At 51.9% G+C, this 18,092-nt stretch overlaps 1 protein-coding gene across 18 annotated transcripts in view; it reads right to left on the reverse strand.

Moving 5' to 3' along the window:
- PTPRF (protein tyrosine phosphatase receptor type F) overlaps positions 1–18,092 on the reverse strand; it is a 416,351-nt gene that overhangs the window by 7,127 nt on the left and 391,132 nt on the right. For all 18 annotated transcript variants that reach the window (XM_054165224.1, XM_054165218.1, XM_054165223.1 and 15 more), the window contains 5 exons: positions 12,624–12,747; positions 10,709–10,884; positions 4,276–4,395; positions 3,110–3,264; positions 385–670 (listed from right to left, as the gene is read on the reverse strand). In XM_054165224.1, coding sequence (XP_054021199.1) covers positions 385–670; positions 3,110–3,264; positions 4,276–4,395; positions 10,709–10,884; positions 12,624–12,747 — 861 coding nt within the window. The remainder of the gene's footprint in view (positions 1–384; positions 671–3,109; positions 3,265–4,275; positions 4,396–10,708; positions 10,885–12,623; positions 12,748–18,092) is intronic.

Below are 18,092 nucleotides of genomic sequence, written 5' to 3' on the forward strand. Positions count from 1 at the left end.
GGGTGCTGGTGAGGGAAGGTGGGTGCTGGTGAGGGAGGGTGGGTGCTGGTGAGGGAAGGTGGGTGCTGGTGAGGGAGGGTGGGTGCTGGTGAGGGAAGGTGGGTGCTGGTGAGGGAAGGTGGGTGCTGGTGAGGGAGGGTGGGTGCTGGTGAGGGAAGGTGGGTGCTGGTGAGGGAGGGTGGGTGCTGGTGAGGGAAGGTGGGTGCTGGTGAGGGAAGGTGGGTGCTGGTGAGGGAGGGTGGGTGCTGGTGAGGGAAGGTGGGTGCTGGTGAGGGAGGGTGAGTGCTGGTGAGGGAAGGTGGGTGCTGGTGAGGGAGGGTGGGTGCTGGTGAGGGAAGGTGGGTGCTGGTGAGGGAGGGTGGGTGCTGGGGCTCTGCCACCAACCTTGAATTCCAGCTCCATTGCAGTAACGCTCTCTCCTGGTGGCACCTGGGTCAGCTTCTGAATGTGAGCAAAGAGGTTGCGTGCAGGCACCTCGGTATTGCCGCACGTGGCTGCCTCCAGCAAGGCCTCGTGGATGAAGATGTACTGGTCCTCTGTCTGCACCATGTAGTTGCGCTGAGAGCGCATGCACGTCACGTGGCCATAGATGTCCACAGTCTTCTCATGCTTCATCCGCTCCAGCATGGCATCAATGACAATGAAGCAACCAGTTCGGCCCACGCCAGCACTGAGGGAATAAAGCAGGTGGCCTGAGATGGTTCTCCCTCCTACAGATGCCACGCAAGCGCTGCACTTAAAACAGCACCCAGACCTAGAGCACACAAAAGTGGAGTAAAGGCTCCTCCCTACACTGAGAGCTAACCAGCTGACCTTCACACAAGCTGTGACAGGAGGAGTGAGAGGCACCAGAGAATGAGGAAGGCTACTTGGCTCTTCTTCTGTGCCCCTGTCACAGACGAAGTGGAAAGGACATGGCATCCCTCTGCTGGTCCCTGCTGTGGCTGGCAGCACCTCCACAAGCCGTGCTGAAATGTGTTTAACAAGCAGGAGAGTGACAGGGTACAGGTGTATGTAGTTAGAGGACATGAACTCCAGGCTAGACCTCAAAACCAGTGAAGACCATAATTTCAAGCCTACCTGTCCCCTAACCTGGGTCACTCTTTGCTAACCTGTAAAATGAGGACAGCCAGCCCAAGAGGGGAAAGCAGAAAGATAAGGTCATGCATGTCAAGGCTTTTGACACTGTCTCCCATACCATCCTTGTGAGTAAGCTAAGGAAGTGTGGGATAGAACAGTGAGATGGATTAGGAACTGGTTACACAGTAGAGTCCAAAGAGTGGTGGTCAATGGTGCCAAGTCCATCTGGAGAGCTGTACCTAGTGGAGTCCCCCAGGGATCAGTGCTGGATCCGGTCCTGTTCAACATCTTCATCAATGACATTGATGAGGGGACAGACAAGAGAGTGTCTGCTCAGCAAGTTTGCTGACAGTACCAAACTGGGAAGCTTGGCTTATAGGCCTGAAGGCTGTGTGGCCATTCAGACTGGACAGACTGAAGAGCTGGGCAGAGGAACCTGATGAGCTTCAAGAAGGATAAGTGCAGAGTCCTGCATCTGGGAAGGAATAATAAACTGCACCAGTACAGGTTAGGAGGGGATCTGCTTGAGAGCAGCCCTGTAGAGAAGAACCTGGGAGTCCTGGTGGACAACAAGTTATCCATGGGACAGCAATGTGTCCCTGTGGCCAAGAGGGCAAATGGGATCCTGGGGTGTATTAAGAGCAGTGTGTCCAGCAGATCAAGGGAGGTTCTCCTCCCCCTCTATTCTGCCCTGGTGAGACCTCACCTGAAATATTGCATCGTTTTGGGCTCCCCAGCTCAAGAGGGACAAGGATCTGCTAGAGAGTGTCCAACAGAGAGCTACCAGGATGATTAAGGGACTGGAGCATGTGCTCTATGAGGGGAGGCTGAGAGCCCTGGGGCTTTTTAGTCTGGGGAAGAGAAGACTGAGAGGGGATTTAATAAATATGTACAAGTATCTGAGGGCCAAGTGTCAAGAGGGAAGGGACAGGCTCCTCTCCATTGCACCCTGTGATAGGACAAGGGGTAATGGATATAAACTACAGCACAGGAGGTTCCACCTCAACATGAGGAGGAACTTCTTCACTGTGAGGGTCACAGAGCACTGGAACAAGCTGTCCAGGGAGGTTGTGAAGTCTCCTTCTCTGGAGACTTTCAAGACCCATCTGGATGTGCTCCTGTGCGACCTGTGGTAGATTGTATTGTCCTGCTCTGGCAAGGGGTTGGACTTGATCTTTGAAGGTCCCTTCCAACCCCTAACATCCTAGGATCCTATGATGTCTATGTTGAGTCCTTTGCTCAAGCACCCAACACCTTTCCACCTCTGCTGGGAGGGCAGTGCTGATCCCCAAACTACTCACCCTGACAGCACCCTAAAAACAACAGACATGCTGTTGTAAACACGGGCAGAGAGAGGGAGTTAGACATTTCCTCATTTATAGTGCAAGTCAGATCCTTAACAGGGCTTTAATACAGCTTGTTTGTGTGTTAATTATACCCCACTCCCATCTGAAACAGAGCATGAAAGAGGAGCATTAAACACTGCTGGCAAGGCGTATGCCGGAACAGCAATGATGGAGTGGTTTGTTCAGTAATAGTCCCCACTCGGCTGGTACAGATAAATCTTGCCTGGATAAGATGCTGAGCCTTAGCAGAGTAATATTTTGCTTAAGGAGATGCCTTCCTACCCTGCAAAAGATTTCAACTGTAAATATGACATATGAATGTTTGTAGAGGTCACTGTGTGTGTGTCTGCCAATGATGTGCCTCTCAGAGTGCCACCTCCTTATGCTGGGCACGGAACACTTCATTTTAAAATGATATTTGCAGTTTTACAGAATAAAATATCTTCTGAGGCTCTCCATGCAGCAGTGCTGTTTAACCTGACAGAGCAGTAGCAATAGAAATGTCACTACTGGACTGCCACTGCTGGTTGCTGTCCTGTTCCCAGCCCAAGCATGCAGTGTACATTATGCAACCATGAAACCTTCCCTGCAGGAACAGGAGCCTCCATGTTTAGCTGAACAGGTTAAAGGTTCTGCATCCAGAATGCACGTGTCCAGGTGCAGCTTTGCAAACACAGTCCTACCTGCAATGGACAACCATGGGCCCAGCATCTGGTGGGTTACAGGCCTTGACCCGTCGCAGGAAAGCTAGGATCGGAGTGGGGTATTCTGGTACCCCATGGTCAGGCCACGCCATGAACTGGAACTGCCGCAGCTCTCGCTTCTCGCTGGAGCCATTCTGTTGAAGGCAAAATGTTGTTGTCTTGCATCAGAACAGTCTCATCCTAGGATCCAGGATGGGAACCCATTGATGGCACCCAGCTGGCTGCATAATGACAGGCATGTAATGCTGTGCGTGATCATTCACATATTAGGGTTTTGCCAGTGAAAATGTGGAGGCAAAGTACAGGCTTCTCTGCACAGAGATGCTCTGTGAAGAGCCAGCTGATACAGATAGCAGGGCAGACTGAAGGGAAGGTGAAAGACTCCTTTCTGCACAGCATGGGGTCACTACCTGCGTACTTGCTGCACATTCAGGAAAAAATGGGTACTGGGCATGGAAGTGCCACAGCAGGCAGCTCCCTCCCTGCTCCTCTGCATCAGTGGTCCCTCTGGGATGGCTGATCAGCCTGTTTGCAGAGACTGCCCCAGCTCCTGCCTCACTGTGACTAAGTGAGCTGTGCAGCAATGTGGTGGGACTGGCTGGGTGACTGTTGCAGTCAAGATGCCTTCCTGGGGTGTGTGTCCCCATGGCACACTGCTGTGCACTCTCTGTGGTGTGGCCCAGGCTCAGTCACACACTGGCAGCCTGCTGCAAAGCCCTGCAGTGACATGCTGCTGCTAGCACTGCCCCCAGGGATCTCCAAACACTAATGAGGTAGGTAGCAGGCAGGATAGAAGGGCATATGTTAGCACACCCCCTCCATTTGCATTATTTAGTGCTAGAAACTCACTGTTTCCCATGTCCTCCCTCTAATGGGAGGACAGGTGTTACACTTGCACTTGCCAGAGGCAAGCATGGCTCCTGTCTGGGGCCCATTAAAACGCCTGAATGTGTGGATGTTCAAATGCATCAGGTATCCTGGCCTAAATCCAGTGGTGGGCAGATGCACAACCTGTAGCTGATCTCCCACTGCAACCCACCTGTGAGACTAGTCCCATGCCTGACCAAGCCAGGCACAGCCAGCAGCCTCTGCCTGTGGACTGTGCAGCATTACCTGGAGCAGGATCAGCTCAGCCAGCATCATACCTTGTACAGTGCAAAGGTGCGGACAGTGTAGGTTGCCAGCTCAACTGTGTCCAGCAAGGTCACCTGGATCATCCCATAGGTTTCTGTGCCTCGGCTTGGCCAGTACTGGTCACACTTTACCTGCAGGGAGGACAAAAGAATAGGTCAGTGCCTGGCTGCTGGCTGGAGCATTTAGGGTAAGGACTCTGCCATTCGAAGGGTAAAGATAGAAGAGTCACTGGGAAGAGAGGGCCCAAACACAGATTGCCTTCCCCCAGAATGTCCCAATCCCCAGCAGCACACCCTAGGCTCCTTTCTGCAAGTTTCCTGGAGCCACTGGTGGGAAGCAGCAAAGGAGGCCAGGCCACCAGACACGGCATCAAGAGCTGCACCAGGTATGCAGACAGAGTGCAGCAACTGCTAGCAGTGATTTGTGCCTGCTGTGATTTTTCTTCTCTACCTCCTTGTGGTAGGTTGAGAGAGGGCCTAGCTCTCCCTCCTCCACAGAGTGAGAAACCACAGCTAACCCAGTCAGAGGAGCAAAGCTATATATTTACAAGCATATATGGAAAGCAGGTTATATATAACACGGTATATACAGGTATTCACAATATATACACAGAAATATACAGCAAAGAGAAATAACACAACAAAAACCCCTCCCTGGGGAGGGATCCCCTCCCTGTAACCCCTCTCTCTCCCCCCCTACCTCCCTTTTTTCCCAAAAAGGGGTTAGAGAGAAAGAAAGGCAAGTTATTAAGGGAAAGAGTTGTTAGTAAGCTTCAAAAGCCCATGCAGGATTAGTTTTTGCTTATCTGAAGGCCAACTCCAGCTAGTTCGCGAAGAAGCAGGCAGGGAGAACAGGCTGAAACCCAAACTCCCCAACTCCCAAACCAAACTCCACAAACAATTCCAACTGCTCTACAATTTAAAGTTGCATTTTATCTATCCACCAATGAAATTCGTTTAGAATATCAGAATGTTTTTGTTCTAGTACCAAAAACATTTAGCCAGTGTCCCAGCACTGTTTGTTCTTTAAAGGCGCAGCCTCAAACGGTCACACTCCTGTTTGCAGAGGTGGGGGTTGTGGGGCCATGCCTATGCCAGCTCTGCCTGGGTGGAAAGTTGGCAGCTGAAGGCAGGGGTGCTGAAGCAAGGCAGGGGAAGTGGTGGTTTCTCTGGGGAAACTTCTGCTTGAAGGTCAGCCGAGGTGAGGGAGATGCAGTCTGCATCTCCATCAGCGCCTGGACATCCCTGTCCAAAGTCCTCAACTTACAGCACTGAGCTGAGGCAGGACACAGCTCTGAGTCCAGCACAGCACACAATACAGCAAGTGCTATGTTTTCCAATGTCCTCAGGGTGGTAATGTCAGTGTGGCCCCCAGGCAGAAAACCACCCTACTGAGAAATGGGAATAGTACAGGCCAGGCCTCCAGGCTGACCCTGCCACCCTTTCAGCTCTGCCATAGGCTCAAGTGCATTGAGAGTCCCTGAAAATCTGCGTCTCCCAGGAGTTTCAAAACCTGCTCTACAGCAAGGCACAGAATCTAGTCCAGACAGACACAACTTACCCTCTCTTGGGGAGAAGACACAGACTGTGGCCAAATCATCCTGTCAGTCCTCTCCTGCCGGTAGCATTGTCCCATCACAAAAACACTGCTGCTCCCTGGAGACTCCCTGCCCTGCTGCATCCCTTGCCTCCCACTCCCAACTCCAGTGCAGCCAGAGCACTTTGAACTACTGGTCACAACTCCTGCTGCAGCCCACTTGGCAGAGAGCCCTAACACATTCCCCAGGAGTCCACATCTCTCTGCCCTCTTCATCTCCCTGTGCATCCCTCCCTGCTCACCTGCTAATGCCCTCCTCCTCCTCACAGCTCAGTGTTTGCAAACTACTCCTCCAATTTTGTTCTCTCCAACCCCAAGCTCCCTATTTAATTTGGCACCCTGAGCATCCCTATTTCATCTGACACCTGGCACCTGTCTCTCCCTCCCCAGGGAGCAGTGGTGCCTGGCTGACAGGGGGAAGACTTCATTCCCACCCATGTGCACTGCACCGAAAATGGTTTCCTGCCCTGGGAGAGAGAAGTGAATGGAAGATCATCTGTGCTTGTCAAGGAATAGTCAACTTAATTATTAGCTGAGCATGTTTACAGGGGAATGCGTGGGAAGGGAAACAACAGGCTTAATTAGAAATCAATGAAGTTCTGCCTTTTAATTGAAGACACTTCAAACAGGGTGGGGCTTGTGAGAGCTAGGAGTCCTCATCCTGCACTCTGGCTGTTGGGAGTGCAGTGACGTGAGGTCAGAGGGATGCCTCTGTCCCTGATACTTTGGAGTCTGCTCTCAGTAAGTCCTGCCTTGGCTTAAGTGCCTGGAGCAAGGCTGCCTGATGGGGCAATGCAGGTGCCTGTAAGCCCAGAGCAGCTCTGCTGTCTCCTGCCCAGCTATCTGACTGTTGAAGCTGCTATCCTGCCTTGGATCTGTGCTCTCATAGGCCCTGCACAAACCACAGAAGATTTCTTTTCCTTTCTGGGTGTCATTCTACAATGACTAGATTCACAGCAAGCAACTTGGAGGTCACAAACCTCATTTCACAGCTAGGCTGGTCCTATCCTCATAAGCAAGAAGCAGCTGCATCTCTGGCCACCTGAGTTTGCTTTGCCTGGCTCAGGGGTGTGACCCCTCTCTGGAGGAGGGGAGGGAAGGGCATAGTGGCATCCTGCAAATGCTGGGGACAGCCACTCGCTGTGGCACCCTCAGTGTGGTCTGCAGGGGATGTTGCAGGGGAGCAGCACAAGCACATCCCCATGCCTCAGCCCACACCCTGGGGAGAACAGTCCCCTCCTGCCACCCACATGCTACAGGGCCATGTGTGCTTGAGCACAAAACAAACTTCAGAGGAGTTCCCTGAGCAGGATAATAGCAGTGCCTGGGCTGGTAATTGAAAATTATTTATTCATGACCAGATAAGAGTCAGTCACATTTTCTGCCAAATTTACCCATAATGTTTATGCCCCATTTTCAAGCTCTGTAAATTTTACGCTGAAGCCGATGCAGTGTGGCACTAAAGCAGATAAGAGATGTTTTCTTCTGGCAGTGCTTGCTTCTCATTATCTTAAGGAGAACAGTAATGTCCCAAACAGCCATTTATTGCAGCTTTGCTGAGTGGTTCCTGTCCCTCTTCTTTGATGCCCTGTGCCCAAGAGCGGCTAAGCACCCCCTGTCAGCTGCGCTCTGCTCTTGGCCCCACTTGCAAGCTCCAGATGGCACTGCTGCCAGTGAGAGGTCTGGAGCCAGGCCCCTCTTCCCCAAAGCCCTCGAGCAGCAGCCTCTTTGTATCCCTGCCTGGGGACACGAGCTGCCAGGGGAGATCACACCCCAGGGGTGGCTGCTTGATGCTCTGGGCTGGGACAGAATAAGCCACAGTGCCGCTCTGGAAGACTTCACTCTGACAGACTCTTGGGGATAGCCCAGGGTAGGAGAAATCCTGCTTTAATACCTCTCTTGTGCAACACACCCCAGCTGGGACACGCCACGCTTGCAGCTTGGGGAAAGCTAATCTGCAATGTATGCTTCTGAACTGCCACCAAATGATTCTGAAACTGATTGTAAACCTTTGAAGGCAGCTAAATTGCACAATCCAGCCATTTCTATCCTTTATGTGCCTCTTGCTTTGTGAAAACATGAAAAAGGGAGGATGATTTGGACCATCAAGCCAGCTGAAATTGCAGACCATAAAAGCTGATGCTTTAAAGATTTTTTTCCCCCTGCAGCTCAGAAGCCCTTTAAAGCAGTGTCACCCCTACAGGGCTGCAAAGCTGCTGCTGGTCCTGGTCAGCTTATCTACACACAGCATTGCCAAAGGGCCCTTGGGGAGCTTGCTTGGGAAGGTGGCAGAGCCTGCTCTGCACTGGGCAATTTGCCATGAGGTCCTGCTGCCCACCCCAGGCTTTGCAGCTGGAGAGACAGTCTTGTGCCTGGGCTGAATCCCCTGAGCACCAGGGGATACCCCGTGGGTAGCGTTGTGACACCGTCTGACTGCCTGGAGCATTGCTGTCCCACTGCAGTGTGAACATCAGCAGTCAGCAATGCTGCAGGGACCTAGGAGGTTGTACCAGATGAGGTTTGAAGGCTCTAGAGTGACCTGTAAACCAGTGACATGCTGAAAGCAGGAAGTGACAGGCAGTGACCATGATCTTAGCCCCAGAAAGGTGTGCTCCTGAGCAAGCTCTAGCCATTACCAAAGGGGCATGAGAAAAAGCAGAGCAGGAAAGTGGCTGAAAGCCATCCTGCCTTGGGAGATGCTGGAGAAGCCAACACAAAAAACCCAAACCAAACAAACCAGCAACCCCAAAAACTCAAACCCCAACAATAACAAAAACAAACCAACACCATGAACACCCAGAAGAAAAATATCTCCTCCAGGTCCACATCCCAGCTCCCCACCTGGTCCCTCCTGTGTGAGTGCCTTGTGGCACCTACATGGCCCAGCAAACTCATCCAGGAAAGCCCTTGCTGTGCAGGGCTGGTTTGACTGAGGAGCGGATGGGCTTCCCCACTGCCTCTTCTGGCAACCTGCCTCTCCATGGTACCTGAGAAAACTGCCCACTTCTCATTAGTGCTGGGGATGTGCCACAGAGCCATCAGGGCACAGGAAGGAGGTGTGAGAGAGCAAATGCTGGGGTCTGGGTCCAGATGGGTCAGCCTAGAGTACCTTGGCTCTGCAGGGGACCAGGCAGGCTGGCTGTGGCTTCTGTGAGGGGTCTGGTCACTCCCTGCCTGTGAGAGGACTCTCAGTGCTTGTTCTGTCACCAAAACCTGACCAGACACATCATGCTTGGCATGGAAACCAATACTGCAGGATGACATGACATTAGCATGTTGGGGGAAGATAACACATGGCTTAGCAGCAGAGGTGTCTCAGGCAAAGGCTAGGGCATGTGGGGGTCAAAGGAAACCTGCTATCTTAGAACAACATGGCAGTGTCTTCCCATAACTAAGCAGTCCAGAAGTTAAGTGAGTCAGGACTCTGTGCATGGATTTACTTGGCAACCTAAAAAGGGCTTTTCCTCACACTTTAAATGTTCCTTCCATCACTGAAATGTGAAGGCACACAAAACTCCCCACAACCCCCAGCTGCAGAGAGTGGTGGATCAGCAGCTTCTGATCTTGCTTAGCCCATGTGCCAAGCCCTGAGCTGCAGAATGGGTCAGGTTAATTTACTTCCCTGTTTGGGCTGGGGTGGGTGATGGTGGCCACAGGACAGAACAGGCAGGGCTGCGCAGTGGGAGGCACAGTACAAAGCTGGGACTGGAGCTCTAGAGGCAGCTTGTTTCTGAGGAGCAATTCTTTTCCTTGCAGGCTGCAGGGCATCTGTAGAGCTGGGGAAGCCCATAAACAAAGCCTATTTTTGTACAAGCAGGAGAAGCAGGTCTGGTGTGCCACAGTGATTGGTTGTTCCAGTTGCTTCTTCCCTGCCAGTGTGGGCTAAGGACACCCCTGCAAGCATTTTGGTGCTAAAGCTTTGAAAGAGGGAGAGCGTGCAGGCAAAAGTTTTAACTAAACCCAAACTCAACAGTTTCTGCTTCCTAAGAATGAGCTTATTGGGCTAAAAATAACTGGTGCTTCACAGCTTGAATGCAGAGACCCTTCTTCTGCCGTTGGCATGGCAACACTAAAATATTCTGCAAGTACAAATGCTCATCACTAAAATTTTACTGTTTGAAACAAACAGATCACGAGGGGCAGAAGCTGCCTCCTGCTTGGGCAGGCTCTGCCCCAGGGGTGCATCTGGGCATGGGAGCACTTCAGCCACAGCTTATGGGGCCAAGAACCTCTGCCATGAGACACCATAAGCACCATCCACAGCAAGGGCTCCTGTTCCTTTCTCTCCACCTCATGCTTTCCCCACGGTCTGCAGGCAGCTTTGCATTTATTACATCAGAATATCTAATCTTGGCAGTATGAGCTGATGGTTTATACATGTTGTCATTGGATAAGGCACAAATTAGTCTTCTTATTGCAGCGAGACACCATCAGCCATTCCCTTGCATCACCAGATGCCAGGGCGCTGTCAGGCAGGCTGCAGGATGCTGCTGATACCACCTACCCATTTTCAGATTTTGGAGGACAGCCTCTCAGGGACTGCCAACACTCCCCATCTGAGAGCTTTCCTTCCTCCAGTGCAAGTGAATGTGGGCAGGGAAAGGATGGGTGTGCATGCAGACACACAGGCAAGATGGGAATTAACGAGCAGCACAGTGACAGAAGGTTTTGCCACCCTTTTGCCCCGCAGGGATGTGCTTACAAGGCACTTGTTGCTGGGGTGCCTGCAGCAATGAGCCACACCACTTTACCCGGCTCTCTCCAGATGCTCTTAAGCTGTAAAGTGTTCCCATCCCTCTTTCCTGCCCACCCCCCAGCTCCAGGAAAGAGAGGAAGCACACACTGTACCCTGGACTTCTCCTCCAGCCTGGTCATCATGACTATAGTTGCTGTTCTCTGTTCCCACACCATCCTCCAGAAGTCACTGAGGGTTTCTGGCAGAGGCCCCTGCGTGGCGATGTAGGCGTTCTGCTTCCGATAGCCATCAATGTAATTGGCATTGATGTAATCGCTGCCCGGGACGCCTGTGGAGAAAAAGGGTGAAGCGTTGCTCCAGGGGCAGCCCATGACCCTGTGCCTGCTGCTCTGCTGGGCCCTGCAGGCAGGGGAAGAAGCTGGCATGTTCGCTAGCCTCTTGACAAGTCTCCTTTACACGATGAAGCCAGAATCTCTCTCAGGCATCCTGCAAAGGGCTAATGTCTGAACAAAAAAGAACCCTTTGTAATTCCCACATTAATGCAACAAGCAGGCAGCACCACAGCAGAGAGACAGCTGCCACCCGCACACAAAGGGAAATTCACAGGCAGGAATACTGAGGAGCTCGTTTGGCCCCAAGCAACTGATTGAAATAACTGTCTTAAACTCACCAGCTATTTGTTATAGCCCTACAGCACCTTTTAAAAATAAGGCTGCTTCATTAGCTTGTCTCTATTAGCAGGGGATGCCAGGCAGGGATGTCCTCCCATCCCTCCTGCAGGGAGAGTATCTCAGAGGAGCTGAGACCTTCCCTGCAACTGCCTCCCAAACCCTCTTCGGTGTAAGACTCCCCATTCTGCTGCCTGCTGGTAGAGGCTGCTTCAGCTCCTGCTCTGCCTCCACCACTTTAAGCAAAGAACTTTCTTGTAAAGGCCTTTAAAATGCAAACACACAATTACTAAACTAAATCCTGCAAAGCAGAGGCCTGGGGCTGTGTTTCCAAACCCTGCCTAGCACAGGCTGCCCAGGCTGCAGGGGGGGGAAAGCAGCAGGAATCTCCTTGTCTCCCAAAGAGAGCACATCTGCATTTATTAGAGGAAGGAAATAAAGGTGGGGGTCTTTCTCTGGCCCTTTTGTCCTGGGGAATTTTCTATAGGCCTCAGCAGTCTCCCAGCAGAAACAAAGTGCTGGTGGCTCTGGGGGAGCAGCAACAGCTGGAGTGCAGCACCCAGCTCCCTTGGCATGAGCAGTGGAGACCTGGCAAGGCGCTGCGGGAATGGTTCCCAGGAGAACACAGATGCTACTTACAGCAACTGAGTCAGACTGGAAAACAGGGATTCCCCCATGTGCTCACCCCACAGCTGTCTAATAGGGTTTGCCCATCATCAGGTACACCAGGCTTTCATATAGCTGCTGCTGCTTAACAGGCCTTGCTGTAAAGGACTGTTTGGACCCCCTCCTCCTTCACCCACAGAGCATGTGTGGTGTATTAGCATTAGAAAAGACTTCCATCCCAAGAAAAAGGAGGCTAGTGACTGCAGGGCCACCTGTATGCAAAGCCAGGCCCCAGTCTCTTCCCCAGGCAGGGGTGCATTGAATTAGCTGCATCTTCCCAATTTCTCATGAGTGGGCTCAGTTCTGATGTGCAGAGCTGAAACAGTGGCAATGTGTGAGCCTGGGCTCTGGCTCCTCCGTGTGCAAGGGGCCAGCAAAGCAGGCACCAAAAGCATGTATCAGCCCAGATCACAGAGAGGTGAGGCTGGTTCTCAGAGCCATGGGGGGGTCACTGCTTATGAACACCAGGGCCCAATGCATCTCCCATAGAGCACAGGGACACGTGCAGACTTATGTGCCAGGGGAAGGAGATGTGCAGCTCTGGGCACTTACTTGGAAGTAAACACTGACAAGAGGAGGATACTGGCCCTCCTGGCAAGCTGGGACAGAGGGTGGTAAGGCTAACATTACCACGTCCTACCACATGCTGAGGAAGGCAGCTAAAGTCACCCAGTAGGGCCAGCAGTAAGAGTTCAGCCATTTGCTAGAGCCTTCACTCCAGGGTCACTCTTACCATCGATGGAGGTCAGGATGACACGCGAGTGGTCATAGGCGATCACATTTGCATAGCGGTTTTTGGGTTTATTCACTTCCAGGTTGGAGTTCTCCCAGGTGAACTGCTGCCCTGGATCGATGGACTGTGGAGAGAAAGAGAGAACAAGAGTCAGGAGAAGTTACAGCATGGTGGGATGCTGAAGCGCACACGTTTCAGCCAGGACATCTGCACCTCCTTGCACGCCTCTCCCCAGGCCAGACGCAGCTTCCACGCACGTCTCCAGCAGCAGTGTCAAACCAGACCAGTGCTCAGTGGACCTTGCCTCCTGTGACCTGCAGGCTAAGCAGCCCGTTGCTAGAGCAGCCGGCTGCAGATGAGCCTTCATCTCCACTGTCGCCGTGCGCTCATCCTTTCCTCTGGAGCTACACATCAGCAGAAATTTGGTCTCATGCCAGGACTCCACAAGAGACCTGACTGTGCAGTTCTTGACCTAGTGGTTTTATTAGCTGTTGAACTGCAGTCTCCTGAAATACAGCAAGCCCTGGGTGTCTTGTGCCCCAGGAGCTTTGGGTATTAGTGTCCTGCAAGACAGCCTAAGAGTTTCTGCCAGGGAACAGTCATGAAAATTGATAGGTTACTATCCACTGCTCCAGCTACTTATGCAATGTAAACATCTCTCGTTTGAGTTAATAGAGTGACAAGGAACTATAAACCTTGAGGAGAGACATGGTTATAAATCTTGGCCAAAGGCCTGCACGCTATGCAACTGCCTGGAAAGCACGCACCCAACGGCTCTCCCACAAGCCATGAGCTGGTACACCTGGTGCATGGCTCCTCCTCTTCCCAAAGCCTTTCCTGTCATCTTTGTCCATGCATAAAACAAGGTGAAAAAGGACCATCCCCAAAGCTCCCCTCTGAGATGGGATGGCTTCTTTGACTGAGAGACACATGAGATGCTCAAATAAGATAGATGCCTCATGCAGGTACTTGCTCTGCACATGCAGTCCTGGGCAAGCCCAGATCAGGCAGATACATCATAAATCAGTCATCCTGTAAGACCCCTCCCCCTGAAATTACCAACAGAGTAAAAACCCTCTTAAAATCATGCTCCAGCTAAGCATCCCTGAAGCTTTGCTGGCCCACAGGCAAAAATGTTGAGCGAACAGGCCAGGGGAAGCACTGCACATTATTCTCTCTGCAGGCATCCACATTCATCACTTGGCAGAGAGCCACGTCAGAAGGTTTCTCAGGCAGTAAAATGCCTGTGAGTCTGTCAGCTCTGGATCAGCTACGAGCAAAAGGCTGAGCTGGGAAGCACAGCTCCCTGACTAGGCTGACTTGGGCAGCCCTCATGGTCCTTCTGCTCAGCCCTGTCAACCACCATCTGTGCACAAGCACCCTTGGCTGTCCCCTACTCTCCTTTGCTGTCAAACAGGCACTTCCCAAGCAACTGGCAGTGGGAGCAGGCACCCAGCTTGGGCATGGAGCACAGGCACTGCCTGCATTGCTGCACCAGCCCTGTGCAACACCCGAAGGGCACAGGCCAGCACTGTGCCAGGTGGCAGTTGCCTGTTCCCACGTGTGGGCCCCTGCTGCCAGCCCTCCTGGCAGCAGCTGGCTGCCTGCAGGCAGAGGAGCCAGTGCTGACGAACAGGCGCAGGAGGATGTGACATCACAGCGATGCTAATAGACAGTTTGGGAAATGTAGGACGTAAATAGACATTTCCTACAGAAAACCTGTAATTTTCTATTATCAGTGTAATAAGCAGGCAGCAGCAGCACTCAGAGGCACTGCAGCAGGGGTGGTGGGAGTGGAGACTGCAAACACTGCTTCTGGCTGGAAAACCACTGGCCTGGCTGCTACAGCCTCTGCACATTCCTCTGCTCTGCCATGGAGACATCCTAGCACAGCTCACAGCTCTCTGGGGCACTTCATTTTGCTCAGGCACCTATATTTTGTTTTCAAGACAGGCTGCTCACTGAACCATCTCTTTGGATGCTCTCCTCCCTCTGCTTTGGCACAGACGACTGCTGCACACCTAATGGTGGGGCTGAACAGGAGAAGGGCAACAGAGATGATTAAAGGCATGAAAAAGTAAGAGGAACAAAATGTTTAGGGACTTTTCTGTGTGGAGATGAGTGAGAGGGGCTTTGATACTGGTCCAGTAAATTTAGAGTACACAGGACAGACAAACCAAGGAGACAAATCCACCAGTGGCTGTTGATAAAGATGTTGAACAGGGCTGGACCCAGCACTGATCCCTGGAGGACTCTACTATTTACAGCTCTCCAGCTGAACTTGGCACTACTGACCACCACTCTTTGGACTCTATTGTGTAACCAGTTCCTAATCCATCTTACTGTCTGTTCTTCTATCCCACACTTCCTGAGATTGCTTACAAGGATGTTATGGGAGACAGTGTCAAAAGCCTTGATAAGGTCAAGGTAGACTACATCCACTGGTCTCTCTGCATCTACCCATTCAGTTACATCATGGAATGTTATCAGATCAGTCAAGCATGATTTCCCTCTGGCAAATCCATGCTGACTAGTCCTGACAACATTCTTCTCTTCCAAGTGCCTAGAGATGACCTCCAGAATGAGCTGCACCATCATTTTTCCAGGTGCTGGAGTGAGTCCCCTTTGAAGCAGAGGCAAGTGGAGCTCAGTGCAGGTTATGCTCAATCTGCTCTGCAAATCACTGCCAAAAGGCTGCAGGGCTGCCCAAGCTGTAGGGTGCAGTGTGCTTTGCACAGCAAGTCTGCATCTTGGCACAGTGGTGGAAAGGGTTATTTCCTGGGGGGGACAAGGCTGCCAAGAGCCCCCAGAAGCAAGAAGGAGCATCAAGGTGTTGCCATTAGGGTTAATTGCTTTGATATGCAACTAGGATGTGCAGAAATGGTCTAATCATCAGCAGCCTCTTAAGAGGGCAAACAGGTGAGAAAGTCAGAAGTAATACAGCACCTGAGTGCAAAGAGGCTCTAATTAAATACTCCTGCAAATTAGTGACTCATTTAGAAGTAAAATGAATTAATTTAAACTCTGGTGATGAATTAATGTACACCTGTTCCCACCTTTAAGGCAAACAAATGAGTAAATAAACGGTAGGATGATGGGCTGCTTGGAGAGCAGTCGAAGCCCTCACATAGAGCGACGCTTGGCAAGCCTTGTCTCATCCCTGCACGATGCTCTGCAGCCCCTGACTATGGCAGCGCTGCTTTATCTCCCTGCCCTGTTCCACAACTGCCCAGGCACTGGGGGTCTGCTCTTGTTCCTTTCTGGGGCTCAAGAGAATCACTGCTTCATCCCAAAACTTGATCAGACACTTTAAACTCATTCTTCCTAGAAAGCAGAAGGGCTGGGAAATTGGACCAAAACGATCCAGGAACAAACGTAAAAGCATCATGACTTTTACTTTTGCGGTGCTTTAAAGTGACAGGGGAGATGTAAGACAGCAAGTATAAATTAAGAAGAAGCTCAATTAGCAAAATTCCTCCTTCCCAGCATGGAAGTGCAAGAGGCAATCTCTCCAAAGCAGCTCAGGGATCCCTGCTGCTACTGACATCAACATAAAGACACAGCCAGGCTATTTAAATGGGAATGGGAAAAGGCTCTTTGCTTGACAGACTCAAGAGCACTTTACAAATGCCTTGAAAACATCCCTGGGTGCCAGTTTGTCTCCCAGATACAGTCCACTTTGGGTTTGTTTCTCCCCTTCCTCAGTGCAGATCCAAAATCCATCTGCATGCAGACACCCTGCAGCTCCCTCCACTGCTGGCAGGCATGGACATCCTGGACAGACAGACCTCTGAGGCAGTACAGCAGCTTGACCGGCCCTGGCTGTGGCAGTGGCCACGGCCCTGTGCTGCTCAGCAGCTCAGGTGGCTGCGCAATGGCATGGGGAGGGGAAGGTGCTTGGGCTGTGAGTGCTTCCCAGCCTCCTGTGAAATCAAGCACATTAGCACAGGCATTGACCACTGTCAATCTGTGCTGTGTCTCAAATGAGGACATAATGTGCTCCCGAATCAATCGCTGGCAGCACTTCAGCTTTATTATTCGTATTACCGGAACGTGAGCGCTGCATGCCTGCCAGGCAGCCTCTCCATTAGCCCACTAAACCCACAACATGCAGCTCCCCAGGTGCTACCTGGACCCTGGGTCTGGCACCTCCTGGGCTCACCAGCCCCAAGGACCCAGGCACCTCTCCTGCTGCCTAAGACGCCTTGCCAGGGCTATAGGCATGGGAGATGCAATGTCCTTGGTGGCTTTAAGGAAAATGCAAGAGAACGCAGGGTTTGGGTAGGCCAGCAGCGTTTCTCTTCATACAGACCTGCAAAGCAGGGGCTGCAGCCTCCCCACTACAGTGGGAAGCAGAAGCACAGGCAAATCTTGTACACAACCTGAAGATGATCAAGGAGTAACATTCTGCTCAGTGGTGCACTGCCTGGCTCTTATCACATCCAGCCTACTCAGCTCCCAGGGGCTGTCCACTGGAGGGGCATGCTGAAGGGACTGGGTATGAGGGGCAATGGCCACAAGTTGCAGTTTGGACATAGTGACAAAATTTTCCATTTAAAGGTGGTACAGGATCTAGCCCCAGAATGGAAGCTGCCACATGGGAGCAGGAAACAGCCCTGGCTGGACACAGTCTGTCCCATGTTTGCTACCACCAACAAAGGAGACAGCAGCACTCAGCTTGCTGGATCCCAGTGAAAGTAAAACATGGGCTTGGTGAATCCCACAGTGAAGGTGGGAGAGGCAGTGCCCTGCACCCGAGGGCAGGATCCTGGCCCACATCTACAGGCTGCAGCATGGGAAGGTGGCCCACAGGAGGAGCTCCAACACAGCTGCAGTGCCTGCCACAGCCCGCAGATAAATAATTAAGGGGCTCAGCCTCCCTTCCACTTATTTAATTCCATTAATCCCACACTGTAAATTTACTGTAGCTCTCACTGTACACTAAAAATGAGATACTCTCCTAGTGTGTCTGGGCCAGGAGTTGCTGCCAGACCCTAGCATTCTGCTCCTACAGCTCTGCTGTATGCCCAGGAGAGTATGGTGGGGCTATGCTATGCCCCATGCCAGAGCAGCCTGCAGCCTGTGCCTGCAGCTCAGCTCCTGGCACTTGCAGTTCAACCTCTTCTGTCATACCAGGGGTGCTAACAGGCCCAGATGGCATTGGTCCCTGTCCATGGCAGGGTGAGGGCTATCCTGCAGCTCAGGAGCCTGATCTTGCTGCTGCCAGCACACAATTTTCTCTGCTGGCTTTGTCATATTGGACTGCTTGACCATGCAGCGTGGCAAACTGGTGTGAGCAATATTATTTGTTCTCCACAAGCATGGAGATGAAGCGGCTCTGAAAAAACTCTGCCACTTTCCCTCCTCCTTCCCAGGTATACATGGAGGTGCTGACAGGTCTTGTTTTGTGTCACCTGTGTCTAAGTCACCCTGCCATTGCTCATCCAACCAAGTGCTGCACTGATGGCT

The sequence above is a fragment of the Dryobates pubescens genome, chromosome 11 (assembly GCF_014839835.1).
Source record: "Dryobates pubescens isolate bDryPub1 chromosome 11, bDryPub1.pri, whole genome shotgun sequence".
NCBI classification, from domain to species: domain Eukaryota; kingdom Metazoa; phylum Chordata; class Aves; order Piciformes; family Picidae; genus Dryobates; species Dryobates pubescens.